The sequence below is a fragment of the Heliangelus exortis genome, chromosome 5 (assembly GCF_036169615.1).
Source record: "Heliangelus exortis chromosome 5, bHelExo1.hap1, whole genome shotgun sequence".
NCBI classification, from domain to species: Eukaryota; Metazoa; Chordata; class Aves; order Apodiformes; family Trochilidae; genus Heliangelus; species Heliangelus exortis.
The window spans coordinates 33,723,973-33,741,209 of record NC_092426.1 but is presented as its reverse complement, the minus strand read 5'-3'; the positions used below and the strand labels follow the sequence as shown (position 1 = coordinate 33,741,209).

Here is a 17,237-nt window from a genome sequence, read left to right as displayed (position 1 = left end):
ACATGGAACTGGAATTGGTATGTGAGGGAGTTGTATATGTTTTCCATATTCTTACTAATCAAAAAGGACACAAAGTGTGGTTTCAGTTAAGATGCATGTCAAAAGTGCTTAGGCTGTTGAGTCTTATGGGCAGAATGGGTTAAAAAGCCCTGAAGTTCTTGGTAATCTAGGGATAAACAGGAAGCTGCCTGTGTTACTTCATGCCAGAACACAAGCACAGCAAAGAAGGGCTACTGCATCAGCTGCTTTTCTCATTGTTAAAAGTCTGCTCACAGTGGAAATTCTTGCTTCTGTACAGGTTTGCAGCTCTCTTATACTCTCATTGGTATCCAAGAAAATGTGAAACTGTCTGAGGTGTAGGAAGGCATTTGAAGGACACAATGTGGAAATGTTAGCTTGCTGAGGTCTTTGAATAAGCACAATATGTAACTATAGGATAAAATTGCTAGATCTATCTATTCCTTCTCTAGCTTTTTAAATTTCCATTGCTGTGCATGAAGTTCACTTTTGAGGGACTTCATACTCTTAACTGTCATGGGAAATCCCTCCTTTCCTTCATTATTGATGTAATCTTTCATAACACTGTGGCCATCATGGGAATTTTTTAGTTGTATCATTTCATCTCCAGTGCTAGGAGAAATTATTAGATCAGTTGAACTTCAGCTGTTTTGTCACCATGTGTGGCAGTGGGGCTTGATTCAGGGGTTGAATGGGTAGAAGGAAGAGGAGGAAGTGTGGATACTTCTAGATGTTTGCTGTCTATTGGCAAAATAATAACTTCTGTAAGCTAAGCAAGGCTGCAGCACTCCTCTAATACAGAAAAGGTGAAATGGTTACATATAGCTAATAATTTGCTTCTAGAATAGCATTTCATACAAACTCATTTACCCCAGCTACTGTCCTGTTTGCTGTCAGTTCTAAGATGGAAGCAGAATTAAATAGTGATGCAGCCACTACATGGTTTGCTTCCTAACTGGATACTTTTCTGTGGAATCTTTGCTGCTGCTTCCCTGCAAAATCCAGAAAGGAAATTAAGTCTGAATTCTGAAGACTAGCTGTTTGTAGCAAATAGCAGTACTGTAGCTTGCAATACTTTAACATAAAAGTGAAACATCACAAAACATATGAAAGCAAAGAATGTCAATAGGAGAAGTCAACATGGATTCGCCCAAGGGAAACCATGCTTGACCAACCTGATTGCTTTCTGTGATGTTGTTACTGGCTGATTAGATGAAGGGCCCAGCAGTGGATGTTATCTACCTTGACTTCAGCAAGGTTTTTGATACTGACTCCAATAACATCCTCATTAGGAAACTTGGAAAGTGTGGGCTAGAGGAGTGGACAGTGAGGTGGATTGAGAGCTGGCTTTGTGACAGAACTCAGAGGGTGGTGGTCAATGGAACAGGGTTGAGTTGGAGGCCTATAACCATAAGTGTTCCCCAGGGGTCAATATTTGGTCCAATCTTGTTCAACATGTTTGTCCATGACCTGGATAAGAGTTAGAGTGTATTCTCAGCAAGTTTGTTGATGATACAAAGCTGGGAGGGGTGGCTGACACTCCAGAGGGCTGTGCTGCCACCAGGTCAAGGGAGGTCATGCTCCCCCTCTGCCCTGGTGGCCACAGCTGGAATCCTGCACCCAGTTCTGGGCTCCCCAGTTCAAGAGAGACAGGGAACTGTTAGGGAGAGTCCAGAGGAGGGTGACAAAGATGACTGGGGCACTGAAGCATCTTTCTTATGAGGAAAGGCTGAGTGAGCTGGGACTCTGTTGCCTGGGGAATAGAAGGCTGATGAGAGCCCTTACCAATACCACAAGTATCTAAAGGGTAGGTGCAAGGAAGATGGAGCCAGACTCTTCTCAGTAGTTCTCAGTGGCAGGATGAGAACATGGGCACAAACTGGAGCATGGGGAGTTTCACTTAAATATAAGAAAGGACTTTTTTACTATGAAGGTGCCAAGGCACTGGCACAGGCTGCCCAGGAAGTTCATGGAGTCCCCTTCTCTGGAGATATTCAAGACTTACCTGGATGCAGTCCCATGGGATGTGCTTTTCGTAATCCTGCTTTAGTGGGAGAGTTGGACTAGATGGTCTCAAGAGTTCCCTTCCAACTCTGACAGTTCTGTGATTCTGTACTACCAACAGCACTGGTGTGGTAATACTCTAAAGGTGTGGTTTGATAAGTCCATGAGATTCAGCTGGCCTTCACTCATTTGAAGGGTATCAGGCTTAATGTGGAATTTCTTATTTTAATCAGCAGAGGCACATTAGGTTGAGGTACAGTTTTTCTTTTTCAGCTTGATGGTGCATTGTCAGAAAAGGAGTCATTGGCTGTTAACTTTTAAACATGTATGGCAGTCAGTGGAATGTGGCCAGTTGTGCAGAATTAAACTAATAGCTCTAAGTTTTCAAAATCTTGAATGGAGTACTGATATCCCAGTAGGTCAGAGAATTCGGATATAGATTCCGCTGCCTGTCGGAAACAGGCAAGCTGCATCCACTTAGTTATCTGGAAACTCTGAGAATTTTACACCAGAGTATTTTCCTCCAAAATACACAGATTGACTTCAATTAGGCTGTAGGAGAGTTTATCTTCTGGTTTCCAGTTATGTTCCTCCAGCCAGGAGAGTTAGAATCATAGAATGGCTCAGGTTGGAAGGGACTTTAAAGATCACCTAGATCCAACCCTGCTGCCATGGACAGGGACACCTTCCACTAGATCAGGTTGCTCAAGGCCCCATCTGACCTGGAGTTGGTTTTATCCACTTCTTTAGTCAGGCAATATTAAACACCTCTACAAATTTAAAATAAAATATTTTTAGGGTTAGAAGAAGAAATCCTGATTATGAGTAGATTTTATTCATATACTGTAAAATTGGTTAACTTGCTGATGGGAAGCTGGGAGTGCTTTATGCTTGGCTGCAATGGTGAAGTAGGTAGTTGCAAAGCCAGCATTTCTTGGCATGCATGGGGAAATTTCAAGGCAGTTGCTGAGCTCTGAATTGTGAAAAGTTTAGCTCACTTTAAATAGTCATAATTTGATTAGTTGTGCTGACTGAGTCAGGATACAGAGGCAGATTCATTTTGCTTTTTTCCAGAGTTCATTCACAGCTTGATATCTCTTCTGTCTCAGCTTCAGTGCAGCAATTGTGATTCCATTGCTCTCCCCCAGTATGCTAAAAAGATCCGAATGTGGTGGGGTTGGCTTCTCAAAAATGTAGCATGTGAAGCACTGTTAAGATTAAACTAAAATAAGATTAAAAGTTGACTTGTGGTTATGGAAATCTTATTTTTTCCATTTTTAGAAGGTATGAGCGTTGCCATTCTTTCAGGTGGATGTTAAGCTGAAACCAACTGTGTCGTCCCTTTTTTCCAAAAGCTTAAACATGGTCTTGATTAGTGAAGCTGTTGTAAGGCGCTAGACCACTAGATGGGGTCTGGAAGCTGTGCCTTTTTTAAGGAAAGCAAAACGTCGAGCCCGAGCATCTTAAACTTGGCAATAAAATGGGTGTTGCAATTACATCTTGTGACAGAATTCCTGGGAGCAATTTAACAAGTCAGTTTACATATATATTTCAAGCAACGACTCTAACTCCAGCTATTTTAGGTATTCCCTTCTCTTCCCCTTTTCCATGTTCATCCCCTTTTCCACGTTCCAACTCAAGTTTGCTTTTTATCAAAGAAAATATGATAGTTACCAGCTTAATTATTTATTTTCCTATGTTTCATTTTGTCCCTACTGATATCAACTAATCTGGAAGTTTTTGAGATCAAAGCTATTATTGGCCTTTTAATGACCACCATATACTTTAAAATTAGCTTTCATACTGCAAAATAGCTGTTCACAGAAGTGTTTCCTGCTTGTGATGGGAGTGTTACATCTGGGTTTTTTTGTACAGTGGAATCCATTCATGTGTCCTTGTCAAGGGGTGAAATGCTAAATCTTGGATCTGTATCAGAAATATGTGTCTCAGGGTATTTCTGTGAGCCTAGGAAGGCTGATCTAAAAGCTCCCAGGCTGTCATACCTTCTAGGTCCATTGCACTAATTCTGTGACTGACCTGTTTCATTGAGCCATCTCATCATGCTCAGAAGTTAGAAAACTAACCTGGGAAAGCTTTGTAATTTTGGCCTAGCAAGTTTAACTGGGTTCAGGGTGTGCCTAGTGATTAGCATAGATGATGGAGAAGAGAGAGGGAAGCCTGCAAGGCTGAGAACAAAAGATAAGGTAGCAAGACCCTCCTCATTTGGGGAGCAGTGAATTCTTATGTTCAGCCATTTGTGACATTACTGTTTTACTTGCTTCAGTTTCTTTTGTTACACTAACTCTCTCTTCTTTTTTGTCTCATCAGCACATTCCTTACAAGCATTCCTGGTGGCTTTTCACAAAGTAGAAAGGGTGCAAAATAACGAAAGTAGGGTGTGATTTATATTGTAAGGTTGCCACTTTTATGAGAAATAAAATTGTGACACACTCTCTATATGCAGAGTATGTCTGTTTTGACACCTGACTTTTTATATTCCTACTGTACAGCTTAGTGTTCCAGGGCACCAGTATTGATTTCTGGAAACACCTTTTTCTACAGAACTTAAGTACTGGATACATCCTCTGAGTGAGGTAGAAATGCTTACATGTGGTAGACCTTTGTAATATTCTTCTGAAAGGTTCATGAGGCCTGTGCTGTCTGTGTATAAGTCAAAATACTCAAAAAGCCCAATGATGAGTTGGAAAAAAAAATCCTTATCCACTAGGGCAAGCCTAATGTCCTTTGAATGTAAAACTTACAGCATAGTTTAAAAGCTAGCTTGATGATAAAGTTATAGTAAGCCCAAGTTAATTATCAATGTTAATGTTTTCCTTCTAAGATTTACAAAGCCAAATAGGAACATCTCAACTTCAATTTCTTTCTTCTTCTTGGCTGAGGAGTACCTGCTGTTCAGAGCCTTTTTAAGCAATCTTTTAAAACTCACATTAAATTAATATTTGTGTCTCAAAAAACACCAGTCAAGAAGGCTGTCTTAATAGACTTCAAGCTAACATCAAATTTACCTCCTGCACTAAATTCAGAAGCAGTAAACTCACAAGCTGTTGATAAGGAATACCTGCTGTTAAATTAAATAGCAAGCAAAATATAGAGATAGAATTTTTCCTTGTAGTAAGTTAATTAGATTCAGGAGGATCTTGAGGAGACTCCTCTCAGCATCTTATGAATGTTGGACTTTGTTCATCTTGACAATGTGTGGAGGATTTTGAAGGATGTGGCTGTATTGTGCTGTTGGTCTCTAACTGACAGTGGGTTCTCTAAAGTCTTTGTCTTGAACTGAGCTTTTTTGCCAAGTGCAAGTTACTAGGTGTTCATCTTGTAGTAGTCTTTGTGCTGCAAGAAAGCACAATCCAACTCTTAAAAAATGTGGTGTTCTAGAGTTAGCTTCTGGTCCACACCTATTGGAAATCACAGGTACTCAGTACTTCTGAAAATCCTGTTCTTGGCATTGATTTGCTTTGCCTTATAGTTTCACTTGTTTCATTTAGTTCACAGCCTCTTAAAGACTTAATGAGTTCTGACCTTGTTTCTGAATCAGTGCAATGGTATCCAGTGGCAAGAGGAAGACCCTGTAGGTACTTATGTGACTTCTTTGTGCAGAAGGGGATGAAATATCTCTGTATTCATGATAATCTAAGGATGTAGAAGTCTTGCAGGTGGTTTACATTGGACCTACATACTGACATGTAGGAAAAGCTTAGGTTAAGGTTCATAAGTACTTTGTTGGTTTTGAAATAGAAGTGGTAGCTGCCAGAAGTACAGGCAATTTGAGAACAGTTCTTCAAAATTTAGTTAGATGCATATCAAATAGAACATCTTTACAAGAGAGGGCTAAGTATTACCTCTGAACAGAAGCATGGTTTATTTTGTTGGGGGTTTGTTGTTGATGGGTGGGAGTGCAAGGAAAACGGAGTAAAGCAAGATTGAGTATTTGCAGCTCTGTCTGTACCACAAGTGATATTTATAGCCTGTTGCACAGGACTTTAGAAAACCTTTGTGGTGATTCAGAAGGTATTCTAAGGTCGTAAAACCAGCATCAGAACTGAATCCAAGTCCATAGATTTAGGTCTCAAATAGCTGCCAATTTTAGTTTCCAGGCTCATGCCTTCAAGGTATTTGATCCTTAAAAATCATACCAGAAGAGAGAAAGCAGTTATTTTCTGAGAAATGCACATACTGAGTTTTATCCTTTTAGCTTACTCTCCTGAAGAGCTCACTCTAAAAAGCAGCTGTTGCTAATTTTATCTGTGTGCTATGAAGAAATCTGTTATGTTGGCTGAAATACTGAGCTTCTGGAAGTGCAAGGTGCCAACCAGTATTGTTAACGGTTGTGTTGCAGTGGTTATTAGTAAGAAGGGGAGATAACCACACGGGTTTGCTTCTGACAGTGAATTTAGTAAAGTTCAGGGGTCCTTAGGGGCTAGAACTGGTGAACTGGAAATTTTCTCAAAGTAGCATCTTTGGTTGTAATTGTTTTGTTCTTATGTTTCTTTGATAAGATCTTACATGATGTCTGCAGGAGTGAGATGGCAGGAATAGTGTGTGGATATTTTGCATTTCTGACCCTGCATGTAAAGGCAAGAAGCTCGTTATTCTAATAATTTCTAATGAGTGTGCTTTGGGATTGCCAAGGCCTGGAGCAGATGGAGGAGTCTTCTACACCACTGAATTGGCAACTACCTGTTTAAATTATTTTAGTCCAATACAAGAGTTCTGCATGTTTCTGTTTGGAAACCTTTGTCAGTCTCACTTTGAGCAGAGCACTGTATTAATGAGTGCAGGAAAACTGTGTGTATCTTGGCAACCACTTTTTCATTGTCAAGCTTATCAGTTAATTTCTTGCCCTTCCCAGTTGAACCATGTGTTGTGAATTTTGACTAACTTAATGCTGCTGAGAGAAATTTTACTTATCTAATTTACAGTATAATGAATTTTAAGTGCTCTTGGGCACTCACTAGTATGGGACAACCACACCACCTCAAATAGTTGAAGTAACTATTTGTCACAGTTCAGGACTATTGTCACAGTTCAGGAAATACAGCTCATCCCACATGTGACCATCCTCCTCTGTTTCTCCTCCAGAGTAGCTTCTCTGCTACTGAGGCAGTTCAACTGATTTGTATGTCTCAGCCTAGAACTTGAAGCTATCCTAACCATGTTCCACTTGACATATAACAAGTATCAATCAAATATCATATCCCCAAATAACATAGAACCCTTTTCCTTTTTTTTTTTTTTTTTTTTTCCCTTCAACTGTTTTTCATGATTTCTTAAAAGTTCTTTTACTGTCATAGAAAATCAGATGATTGGAGCTGATTGGCATGGCAGCAGTGTGTGTGTGTGGTGGTTTTTTTGTTTGTTTTTTGTTTTTGGTGGTTTTTTTTGGTTGGTTTTGTTTGGTTTTTTCTTTTTTTTTCTTTTTTTCTTTCTTTCTTTTCCTCATTGTAGCCATTAATAAATCTCCAAACTGTTTGCCAAAGGCTTAGCCAAAATCAAATGACTCTTTTAGTATTAGAAACATCTAAGTTTTTTTTCTGCCTTTCATCTCTGCCTTCTACTTTTATTTCTGTCTTTCTAGAAGGGTGGGCAACTGAAGGAAAAAGGGGGTACCTGCAGATGAGGCCTTCTGACTTTGGGCAAAGAGGGATGGTGGCAGTCATTAAGTCTTTAGTCATGCTGATGGCCTAGGCCTGTTTCTGCTGGGAAGAGCACTTTCCTCCAAGTGGACTCCTTTTTTGTGGTTGTCACTTTCAGCCAGTTGATGGTTTTTTTCTTTTCTTTTTCCTTTAGAAAGAAAGAAGTCCTGTGCTAAAGTTGCAAAATATGTAAATCGGTGAATTTATTGCTTGTTATTTTTTGCTCTAAAGGAAGAGATTTTTTTTTTTTTTTTCTGTTGCTTGTGTGAGCACCAACAGTCTAGAAATCCTGAAGCAAGTGTGCAGGCCTGCCCAGTACTGCCAGGTATTCAAGTGTGTGAAGCAGGTACCATAGTCCCTTTTTTTCCACCTGTATGTCTTCTCCTTATTGCTGAATTAAGTACAACAGTACCACAGGAAACACCTAAATGACTTAAAGTACCATAACGTCACATTAGATGTACACATTCTTTATCTCAGTTGCAGTCCTGCTTTATGCCTGACTTTGTCAGATTCTCCTGACACAGAGGGTTTAGCTTAGCTCTTTCTATGTTTAGGTTGATGTCCTTCGTGTAGCAGAATGCATTCAGGTTGGTCTGCTGATGTGCAAAATGAGAACTTTGAAAAAAAATTATTTTCACTGACAGAATGGAAAATTTTTTACTTCCATCTATCATCCCCATATTTGTTGATCAGATACAAAACTGAGACTTGGAGTACAGTGGTTCAAATTGTATAATAAATATATATGGTTTTAGTAATTTGGGTTTTAATTCTTTGTTATTCTCAGATAGGGCTATGATGACTCTTTTGTTCAGTCTTGATTTAGTCATTTTCTCAAACCTTTATTAGTTAAAATAACACTGTCCATTGCAGCTAGTTAGCCTTGCATCATATGCACAGGGTTTTGTTTTATTTGAAGATTACACTTTTTCACACCTACCAGCATCCCCCTACCAGCTCTCATTTCGTTCTGATCGGGCACTTTAAGTTTAGTCCTTTGCTCTGTGGGATCCAGCTTCTTCCCAGAAGTGGTGGTATTATTCAGGTTTATAATTTTCAAGAATATAAGTAGCTTGTTTACTGCACAAAGAAGTCAGGAAACCTGGTTTTGTTTCACAGTGATGGGTAGGTCTGTTTATTGACCTCTCTTGCCCTCAGTTTTTCCTGCATAAAGAAATGGGAATACTGCCTACTTCAGCAGCCTCCTGACATTTAATCTTTTTGTTAGCTTTGAAATTCTCTAACACATAGGTTTTTGTAAAGCAAGAATTTAAGGTAAAAAATATTTTTTTTTCAATGCAAATTTTAAAAGTATAAAATAGTAATCTGTTCTTCAAAAGAAGCTCTGGCTCAATGGGGTTTTGTATCCTTCTTTCTTAAGGAAATAGGTCTGTGATCATATAAGCCTAGCCCTAATCACTTTTATGTCTCATTTCAGAGAGAAGGGAATTAAATAAGGAAAGGGATTAAAAGAGATACTGGTTTTTTTCTTTAAAGAATATAAATATATAATATTTAAAAAGTATTTTTGACTGAATACAATGGAGAGATCCTCTTAGGGCATTTACTGGTAGAACATCTGAAATGGTAGTTTGGGAAACTGGTAGAAACAGCGTAATGAGACCAAAGTTGTGTATGCAGTTGCATTCAGATAGCTGTACATTATAAATTTTATTCTGCTGTAGGTGACTGTGCTCTGAAAGGGGGATTGAACTAGATGATCTTTCAAGTTTCCTTCCAGCCCCTAACTTTCTGTGATTCTGTGATTCATGGACATAACATACTGGAGGCAGAAGTTCTACTGATCCAAGACTGGACTGTACTTGTGCAGAAACATCTTGGGTCTTGCCACTTACCCTGTCAAAAGAAAGGCCTACTTTCTCATTGCTGGTCTTTAATTTCAGCTTTTATAGCTTTGGTAAATTAAAATTTCATGCAACTTTGCTTGAGAAAAGATGTGAGTGTATTTTACTGGATGAGAGAACAAATCTGTGACTGATGTTACTCAACTTTCCTAATACAATACATGAATCACAGCACAGAAAGGTGTGTAGGAAAAAATGCTTCATAGGACTGCAGTATCAATCCATGACTATTTTTGTGTAAACTAAGGTGTGAGAATGGATTTACTCCTCAGAGGGAGTTACATTCTCTGTAACATTCTCTGGTATCTGTGTTCTGTGTACTGACTTTGGTGTGTGCTTCGTTTTGGAGCAGCTACTGTTTCTTCCTTTGGCCCAAAGGTCATCTTCCCATGCCATGCCTGGCTCCATTTACATATTCACTGTCTGGTTATCTGATGGAACCTGCTCCATTGTGTTTTGCTGGATTCAGCTGAGCAGTGTTCTCTCACAGTTTGTACTCTCTCCTACAAGGCACGGCTTCTGAACAGGCTGAATAATGGACACCAAGTGTAGAATTTAGGGATTAGGAAAGGATGAAAATTATCAGGTGATTTTAGCTAGTTTGCTTGTGGTTGCTGGACAGTTGCTCTGCTTTCTTTTAATCTGGCTAAATGTGGAAGGTGGGTTTTTTTGTGTTTTGCTTTGGTTTTATTTGGTTTTTTTTTCCTGCAAAATTATTTTACTGTCTACTAGATCTCATGCATTTACTCACATTTCAGTAACACCTAGGTGATTCATGGATACTGACAGTAGGACACGCTTGTGCCTGCTGAATCCCAGATCTTTACTGTGGGTAAGCTGAGGACAGTGATAATGTTTGGGAATGGGTCTGCAATAAGACCAACACAAGCCTTGGATAGAGTTGGAGGAGGATGTGAAACATTTAAACAAATCAGGTTTTTGTTGTAATTTACAACTGTTGAATCACTCTCATGGCAGAAGTAAGTTCTGAATCCTAAAAGGGTAGAAGTAATACAGATGAGTGGGAGAGTTTAGTATACTTCATGCCTCCACTCTTGTCACTTTCCTCAAAGTACTGAAATTATGTATTTTTTTTCCTATGAATGAAGGCAGAATAATGGAAAACAATACTTTCTTGAGAACTGCGTGTGATCACTGGTGAAGCAGCATTAGCATTCAGTGATTTAATTAAAGATCATAAGGGCCAAACCACTCAAGTCTTTCCTGTTACTGAGGTCAGGCTGGTCTGGGTACGTAAATCTGGTGGTGCCCTAACAGTCTTAAGGCTCCAGATTCAAAAGTCAGTTATCAGATAAGAATCTCTCTTATTAAAAAGATTTAATGTATTTTTGCCTTGTTGGCATGGTAAAGCTTCTGTTCACCTCAAAGCTTGCCATGTGTTAAAGTTTATTAATAATGGGGGATTCCTTTTATACCAATTTTCACATTCCTGACCCTAACTGTAAAAATGAAAGGGGTGATACTGTGAACATGCAGAATCTGCACCCGAAATTCTCTCCTTTTCCAGTCTTGGTGGATGCAGTTGATTTTGGCTGTGTGTTCATTTTGAAAGGAAGCAAATATGTTTCATTTTGCTAACAATACACAGCTTTTTTTATTTGGTTATTCTTTGAAGTCAAAACGAAATATCCCTCATTTCCTGTTGAAGATTCTGAGGGATGTAGTTCTTGAAGAGAGTTTTTGTAAAGTTAGTGAGGTGATGACAGAAAAAAGAGGTTACTGAGAAATAATAAAATCCTGAGCATGGCTTGTGTACCCTTTTAATATTAAGACATTGATGGATTTCATGTGCATTTTTTAACACTTCTGAATACATATAGAGAAACTTCATACACTTTGACATGACATATCTGCTTTTCATATAAACTATCTTGAGATTTTTGTGACATCTATAATCTATTTTAATTAAAAATAAATGTATGCATGTTAAGTGATCTTGTGCTTGTTTTTCTATCAGTGGTTAATCTGGCTCATTCTAAGTATTTGCTCCAGACTAAATAAGAATTGTGTGTGTTTTTACACACAGATAATAACTTTATTCTAAATAAAAACCCAAACATTTCTGCAGTTTTCCAGGCCAAGATTCTGTTTGCCAAGTGCTATTCCAGTTCTTTTTGCACAGTTAGAGGTTCCTCAGTTTTGTGGTTACAGAAATGCTGACAAACACAGTTGTAGGCAATGGTGTGTATTAGTTACAAGCATTCAATTAATTTTTTCCTTTTAAGGTCATTCTTTAATTAAGTTAATTTCACACACTGCTGTTTATGATATCAAGCCTGATCTTCCTCCCTTCCTCCCTCCCTCTCCCTCATAAATGATGCTTATTTCCAAATTGGCTGTTCTGCAATTCATTGTCAGATTTGTAGCTTATCAAGAGAAGCTATTCAATAGTTTTATTTAATGGTTTTATTAATGCTGTTAAGCATGCTGCTTTTATTTCTATCAAGACACTGACCTTCTATCAGTTTTAATGGCCACTGTGTGTTGCCAAACTAACTTGTAAATGGCCTAGGTTAAGCTTATGTTACCAGTCAGGCAGTCAGCTTTTCAAAACAAGATTAAAAAACTTATTTGGAAAAAGGGAGAGAGGAGGAGATGGAAAAGCATGGTTCAGGTATAGACTTTTACTGCAAATTCTGAGTGCAGTGAGACTTCTTCCCTCACCCCATTAGCTGCCAGTAGGAATGGATTTATTTGCATTACTGGTGCTACTTTTGGATTGCAAGCCTTCCATTTTTTGGCCAAGCTGGTATTTTGTTAACACTTGAGTACTGCCTGTGTAGCTTATCCAGCTATGGAAATTACTGTATTGCACATAACTGTCCATTTTTGCTCTCCTCTAGCAGCTCTCCTCATTTTGCAGCCTCCCTCTAGCTCCAGCATGTATGTTTGGATTGCAATGTTCCCTCTGCTCAGTAAATATTTCTCTTAATCGTACAAGATGACTTTTTAAAAAACTCAGAAGTGCATGTGTCTCTCTTCCAGAGATGTCAGGCAACATCAGCATTCCACAGCTGGCTGGGTGAGCCAAATTTGGAAGCAGACTAAATCCCAGAGTAGTCTGGGCCTGGGTTCATAAAGATAATGTCTCTGGCAGAAGGGGCACCCATCTTGTTCAGAGATGCCCTTTTAGGAATGTCTTCAGATTTCTCACTAGCTGTCATCATCTGTATCTTCAACTGGGGAGTCTGATGCATCCATAGACTTTTTAGTAACTGCAAGAAGGTGTTGCCTCTGAAATTCCTTTGCTGGAACATGTAAAAAGGAGCAGCCCTAAGGAGCAGTTCTAACATGAGCAACATATCCAAGCATGTCTACATTGTCCCACATAATCCGGTGTGAAAAAATCTGAAAGTTACACTGACTAAGGGTGCAGAGCAGCACCATGATGCAACTGTGAAAGTGGAGATAGGGATTTGAACATTAAACGTGCTTAAACACATATCTCTCCCCTTCTTCTTCCCTACCTACTCCATAAAAAACAAAACAAACAAACAAAAAAACCCAGCAAAAGCTCTGGTTCTGGTTAGTTAGAAGATCTTTCAAGCTTCTTGATTCAAACATCCTCTTTAGTATTAGTACTGCTTTAATACTGTAAAAAAATAACATCCCCAAGCTTCTTTCTTGGAGATGGCTTCTTTTTTCCTGCAATTTTGATGGACATGGAATGTTGTAGAAGACATCTTGGGCAAGTTCTATTTTTTTTCCCAAAGCCAGCACGGTTCTGTAACCAACTAAACTTTATAATGGGAGATACTGAAGTCTTGGAGTTCCTTGTTGGTACCATGTGCACTGCCTGCAGAGGTGGCAGAGGAAGAGAGTTTCCTCAAATCCTTTATGACTGTTATTCTAGGTTCCCACTTTTTCCATCAAGACAGAGCCATGAGCTGCACTCCTTCCATACCTCCCCCTGCACCCATCACACTGATGTCTGTCTCTGATATTCTCTCAGAGGAGCAGAGGCAGAGCAAGCATTTCTTCTCTGTGTGGGTCAGGAAATGGATGTTTGTGGGATTTTGGTGACAGTTTGTCTCTATTCATCCCCACCTAACTACCTGTTGCCTCTTTCCATAGCTTATTAAAGGAAAACACTGCCATTAATTTAACAAATCATTTCAAAGAGACAGCGAGGAAGCAAACAGGACACAGGAGGGTGGGTAAAACAGAAATCCCCTGTCCTGTAAGCAGTGCAGCAAAATCTTGTGCTTGGAGCTGTAGAGTCTGATTTTTTGGGGACCAAGTTGAGGCAAGTGGGAGAAATCATCAGCATGTTGCTCTCTTAAATGAATGGCAAGTGGCTGTTTTAGCATTTCTTCATCAATCAAACTTAGCCCTCTGCCTAATTTATTAGTGTGGGGGTTAGGTTTGCTTGTTTTTTGGTTTTGTTGTTGTTGTTCTGGGTTTTTTTCTTTTTCCATTGAGCCATATATTCAAGGAACTGCAGCACAAATTGTGTTTCCATTACACGTGTAGCTGTATTGTTCAGTGTGATGGTATGAGATAGGCAACATTTTGAGGGTTCTTAACTATGCAGCTCCTTAATTCTAGACTTTTTATGTGAGTATATGATCATAACTTCTGAAGTCCCAGTCTTTCTTATTTAATTTAATTTCTGAAGTAAAATATTCTCGTAGAGTTTTATTATTCTGAAGCACAATACAGAATTCAATTCCAAGAGGTGTTTTCTTTGATAGCTTTGACTCCTATAGGAACTTAATGAAAACATCCATGTAGAATGGAAGCTAGTTTAGTATTACACTACAATTACTATAAAATATAATCTCAAAATATTTCATGCAGGGCATAATAATTGTAACCATGGGAACTCTGGAGATCTGAAAGCTTGGGACATCTGGCTTGCTTACTTGTAGGCATGAGAGAAATCCAGGCTGCAGTTTAGCTTGAGGAGAGCTGGTGGTAAGGAGAGGGACTTTGTCCTGGTGCAGTGGTGACCACACCTTAATATTAAGTCTGGTGGGTACGTACGTGCCATGGTGTTCTTATCCATGGTGGAGAACTTGAGTATCTGTGTGGAAAAATTGACCTTTCTTAGCAAAACAAATCTGGGTTTATTTCTTCTGTGGTTTATGGGTTGGGGTTTTGATTGCTTTTTGTTTGGACAGGACAGAGCCAATTTTCTTTCTAGTAACTTTACTTTTCAATTAAGTCTCTTCTAACTAACTGTACATGCTGAAATTAACAGCAAGTGGAAACTTCCAGAGAAAAAAATCTTTGGCTTATGCAAACCTGTCAGGAGGAGGGGGAGGGGAAGTAATGTGTGTTTTGGGGCTTTTTTTGGTCTGTTTTGTTTGTTTGGGTTGTCTGATTTGTGGGTTTTTTGGTTGTTTTTTGTTTTTTATGGTGTTTGAGTATTTTGAGCTAGCTGCATACTTCATTGACCCTGAAGAACAGAAACTAGGGCTAATGAAGGGGATTCCAAATCTCTGTATCTAAGGTTACAGTTTCAAGTATTAAAATTTTTAATATTTTTATTAAAAACCATAAATACAATTAAGAGAATTTCAGTGGCTTTGTTCAGGAAGAGGAGAACACACACATCTGTGAGAGAGCAGGACTCTTTGCACTGATAAAGTTATTCAGAGCTTTTGTGCTTAGCTTGAAGCTCTTACTAGTTGCCTTTGTATATGTGACTTTTGGTTTCTTTGTGGCACCCTGGCTTTGAGTGTTCAGTTCACAAAATGCTCATGTGTGAGAGCAGTGTTTTTCTAGTGCATTCATTATGTGGAGTCCTCTATTTTGTTTTGGTTCTGTTTAACTCTGGCTTAGGAACAATAGTTTTTTACCTTTACTGTATCTCATGTAATGATGCATGCTTCAACCTGCATGGAATGTGGCTTCCCATCCATGTGGAGTGACTCATTTTTCACAAACGCTAGGGCAGAGTGCTACATCAGAAAGTATAATGCATTAGAAGAATAAATTTCCCTTTAGAATCTGCACATTCTGGGCTGGCATGCCTTGTCTGGTCTAGAAAGTGCATAAAAGTCTCAGCTCTTAAGAGGTTTGATAGGGATTGCTCAAAAGCTGTTGACAGAAGTCAAGCTATGGTATTGCTTAAGGAGGTTTCAGTGATCACTGAACAAAAAAAAATTATGAAATGGCTTCCTTCTTCGTCTCCCTTTTCATACACATGATCATTTCAAGTACAGGGATTGACTTAAGTGTTAAAAAAAAAAAACCAAACAAACAGAAAAGCCCATACAATGCTAATTGAATGTCAGGTGTACTTTGATTATCTGCAGTTTTCTGGATAGAAAAAATTCCATGTTTCGTTATCGTTTTAAAGACAGAGTCTGGAAAATTTCATCCCTTTGTTTTTTTTCTCATATATGTCAGTAAGGACTGATACAAATACTCCAGCTCTGATCATACAGCCTTATATGGAACAAGGAAGGGAGCTAATTGAACCACATGAGAGTTTTAGGCAATAATGTCATGTGGTAGTGTAATGGTCTTGCCTACTTGGCAATATTTTAGATGAAGCAATTTGAGATGAGCTAAGTGACTTATTTTAGCACTTCCTGCAAGAAGTTTTTAATAAGATGATCTTTAATTTAAGACATCTGGGAAGTTATTGTAGAATTCAAACATCTTCTGATGCCCTGTAGAAATGCAAATAAAAATAGAAGTGAGATAATAGTCAGAGAAAATGCCATCCAGTGCCAGAGCAGAGAAAAAAAACTGTTTGGGCTGGCTGGATTTAGGAACCAGCTGAACAAAAACTGCTGAATGCTGGCAGGGTTGGTCTCAAATGCAGCAACCCTAGGAGTACAAGAACAGCCTTAAGGCCAGGGCTACTCTATGTGACTTTGCTCCTATTCAGGGAATGTAGTTGTTTACAAAACTCTACTGTCTTTAACTTTCCTCTTATGAAGACCTTATTGGCTTAGCATTTTGATAGTTTGTCATCTAAGTTTTGGGTCAAGTTTTTTCAGGAATTGATGCTTGCAAGCAGAAACTGAGATTATGGTTTACTGTGCTTTTTTGTTTGAAATAACTCGATAAGGTCAAAAATAGAGTTCTGTCTTTAAAAAGTTCATATGTGCAGCCCATCTCAGTTGTTTCCTCTGTCTTTTCCCAGTTCACTGCTCCGCTATGGTGGAAATCTCTCCCTTCAGAGTGCCATGAGTGTGCGTTTCAACAGCAATGGGACCCAGCTGCTGGCGCTGCGTCGGCGCCTTCCCCCAGTCCTCTACGACATCCACTGCCGCCTCCCTGTCTTCCAGTTTGACAACCAAGGGTACTTCAATTCATGTACCATGAAAAGCTGCTGTTTTGCAGGTGATCGTGATCAGGTAATAACTGAGAAATGCTGGCCTGAGTTTCCAGAGTTTCTATGAGTGTTTGAAGACACCTCTTTAAGTTGTTTGGTTTTTGTTCTGATTTGGGAGGTAAAGCTGGAGGCAGAACAGGTGTAGGCTTACTTCAGAACTGTTTTGCAACAATGTGGAAGAACAAAAACATGTGCTAAAGCATGTGATAAATTTTACCTCACACTTAATGTGATGTAATACTTATTTAGAAGGTGATATTCACAAGGAAAGTATTTGCAGAGGCTTTTTAGGTCCTATTAATCTGATTTTAGACTTATGAGTAGACAATATCGTCTACATGTGATGAGGAAGCATCTTCCTTTAATTTCAGTATC

General features: G+C 38.9%; 1 protein-coding gene across 2 annotated transcripts in view; it reads left to right on the top strand.

Moving 5' to 3' along the window:
- DCAF5 (DDB1 and CUL4 associated factor 5) overlaps window positions 1-17,237 on the top strand; it is a 79,200-nt gene that overhangs the window by 24,251 nt on the left and 37,712 nt on the right. For both annotated transcript variants that reach the window (XM_071744446.1, XM_071744447.1), the window contains exon 6: window positions 16,671-16,884. In XM_071744446.1, coding sequence (XP_071600547.1) covers window positions 16,671-16,884 — 214 coding nt within the window. The remainder of the gene's footprint in view (window positions 1-16,670; window positions 16,885-17,237) is intronic.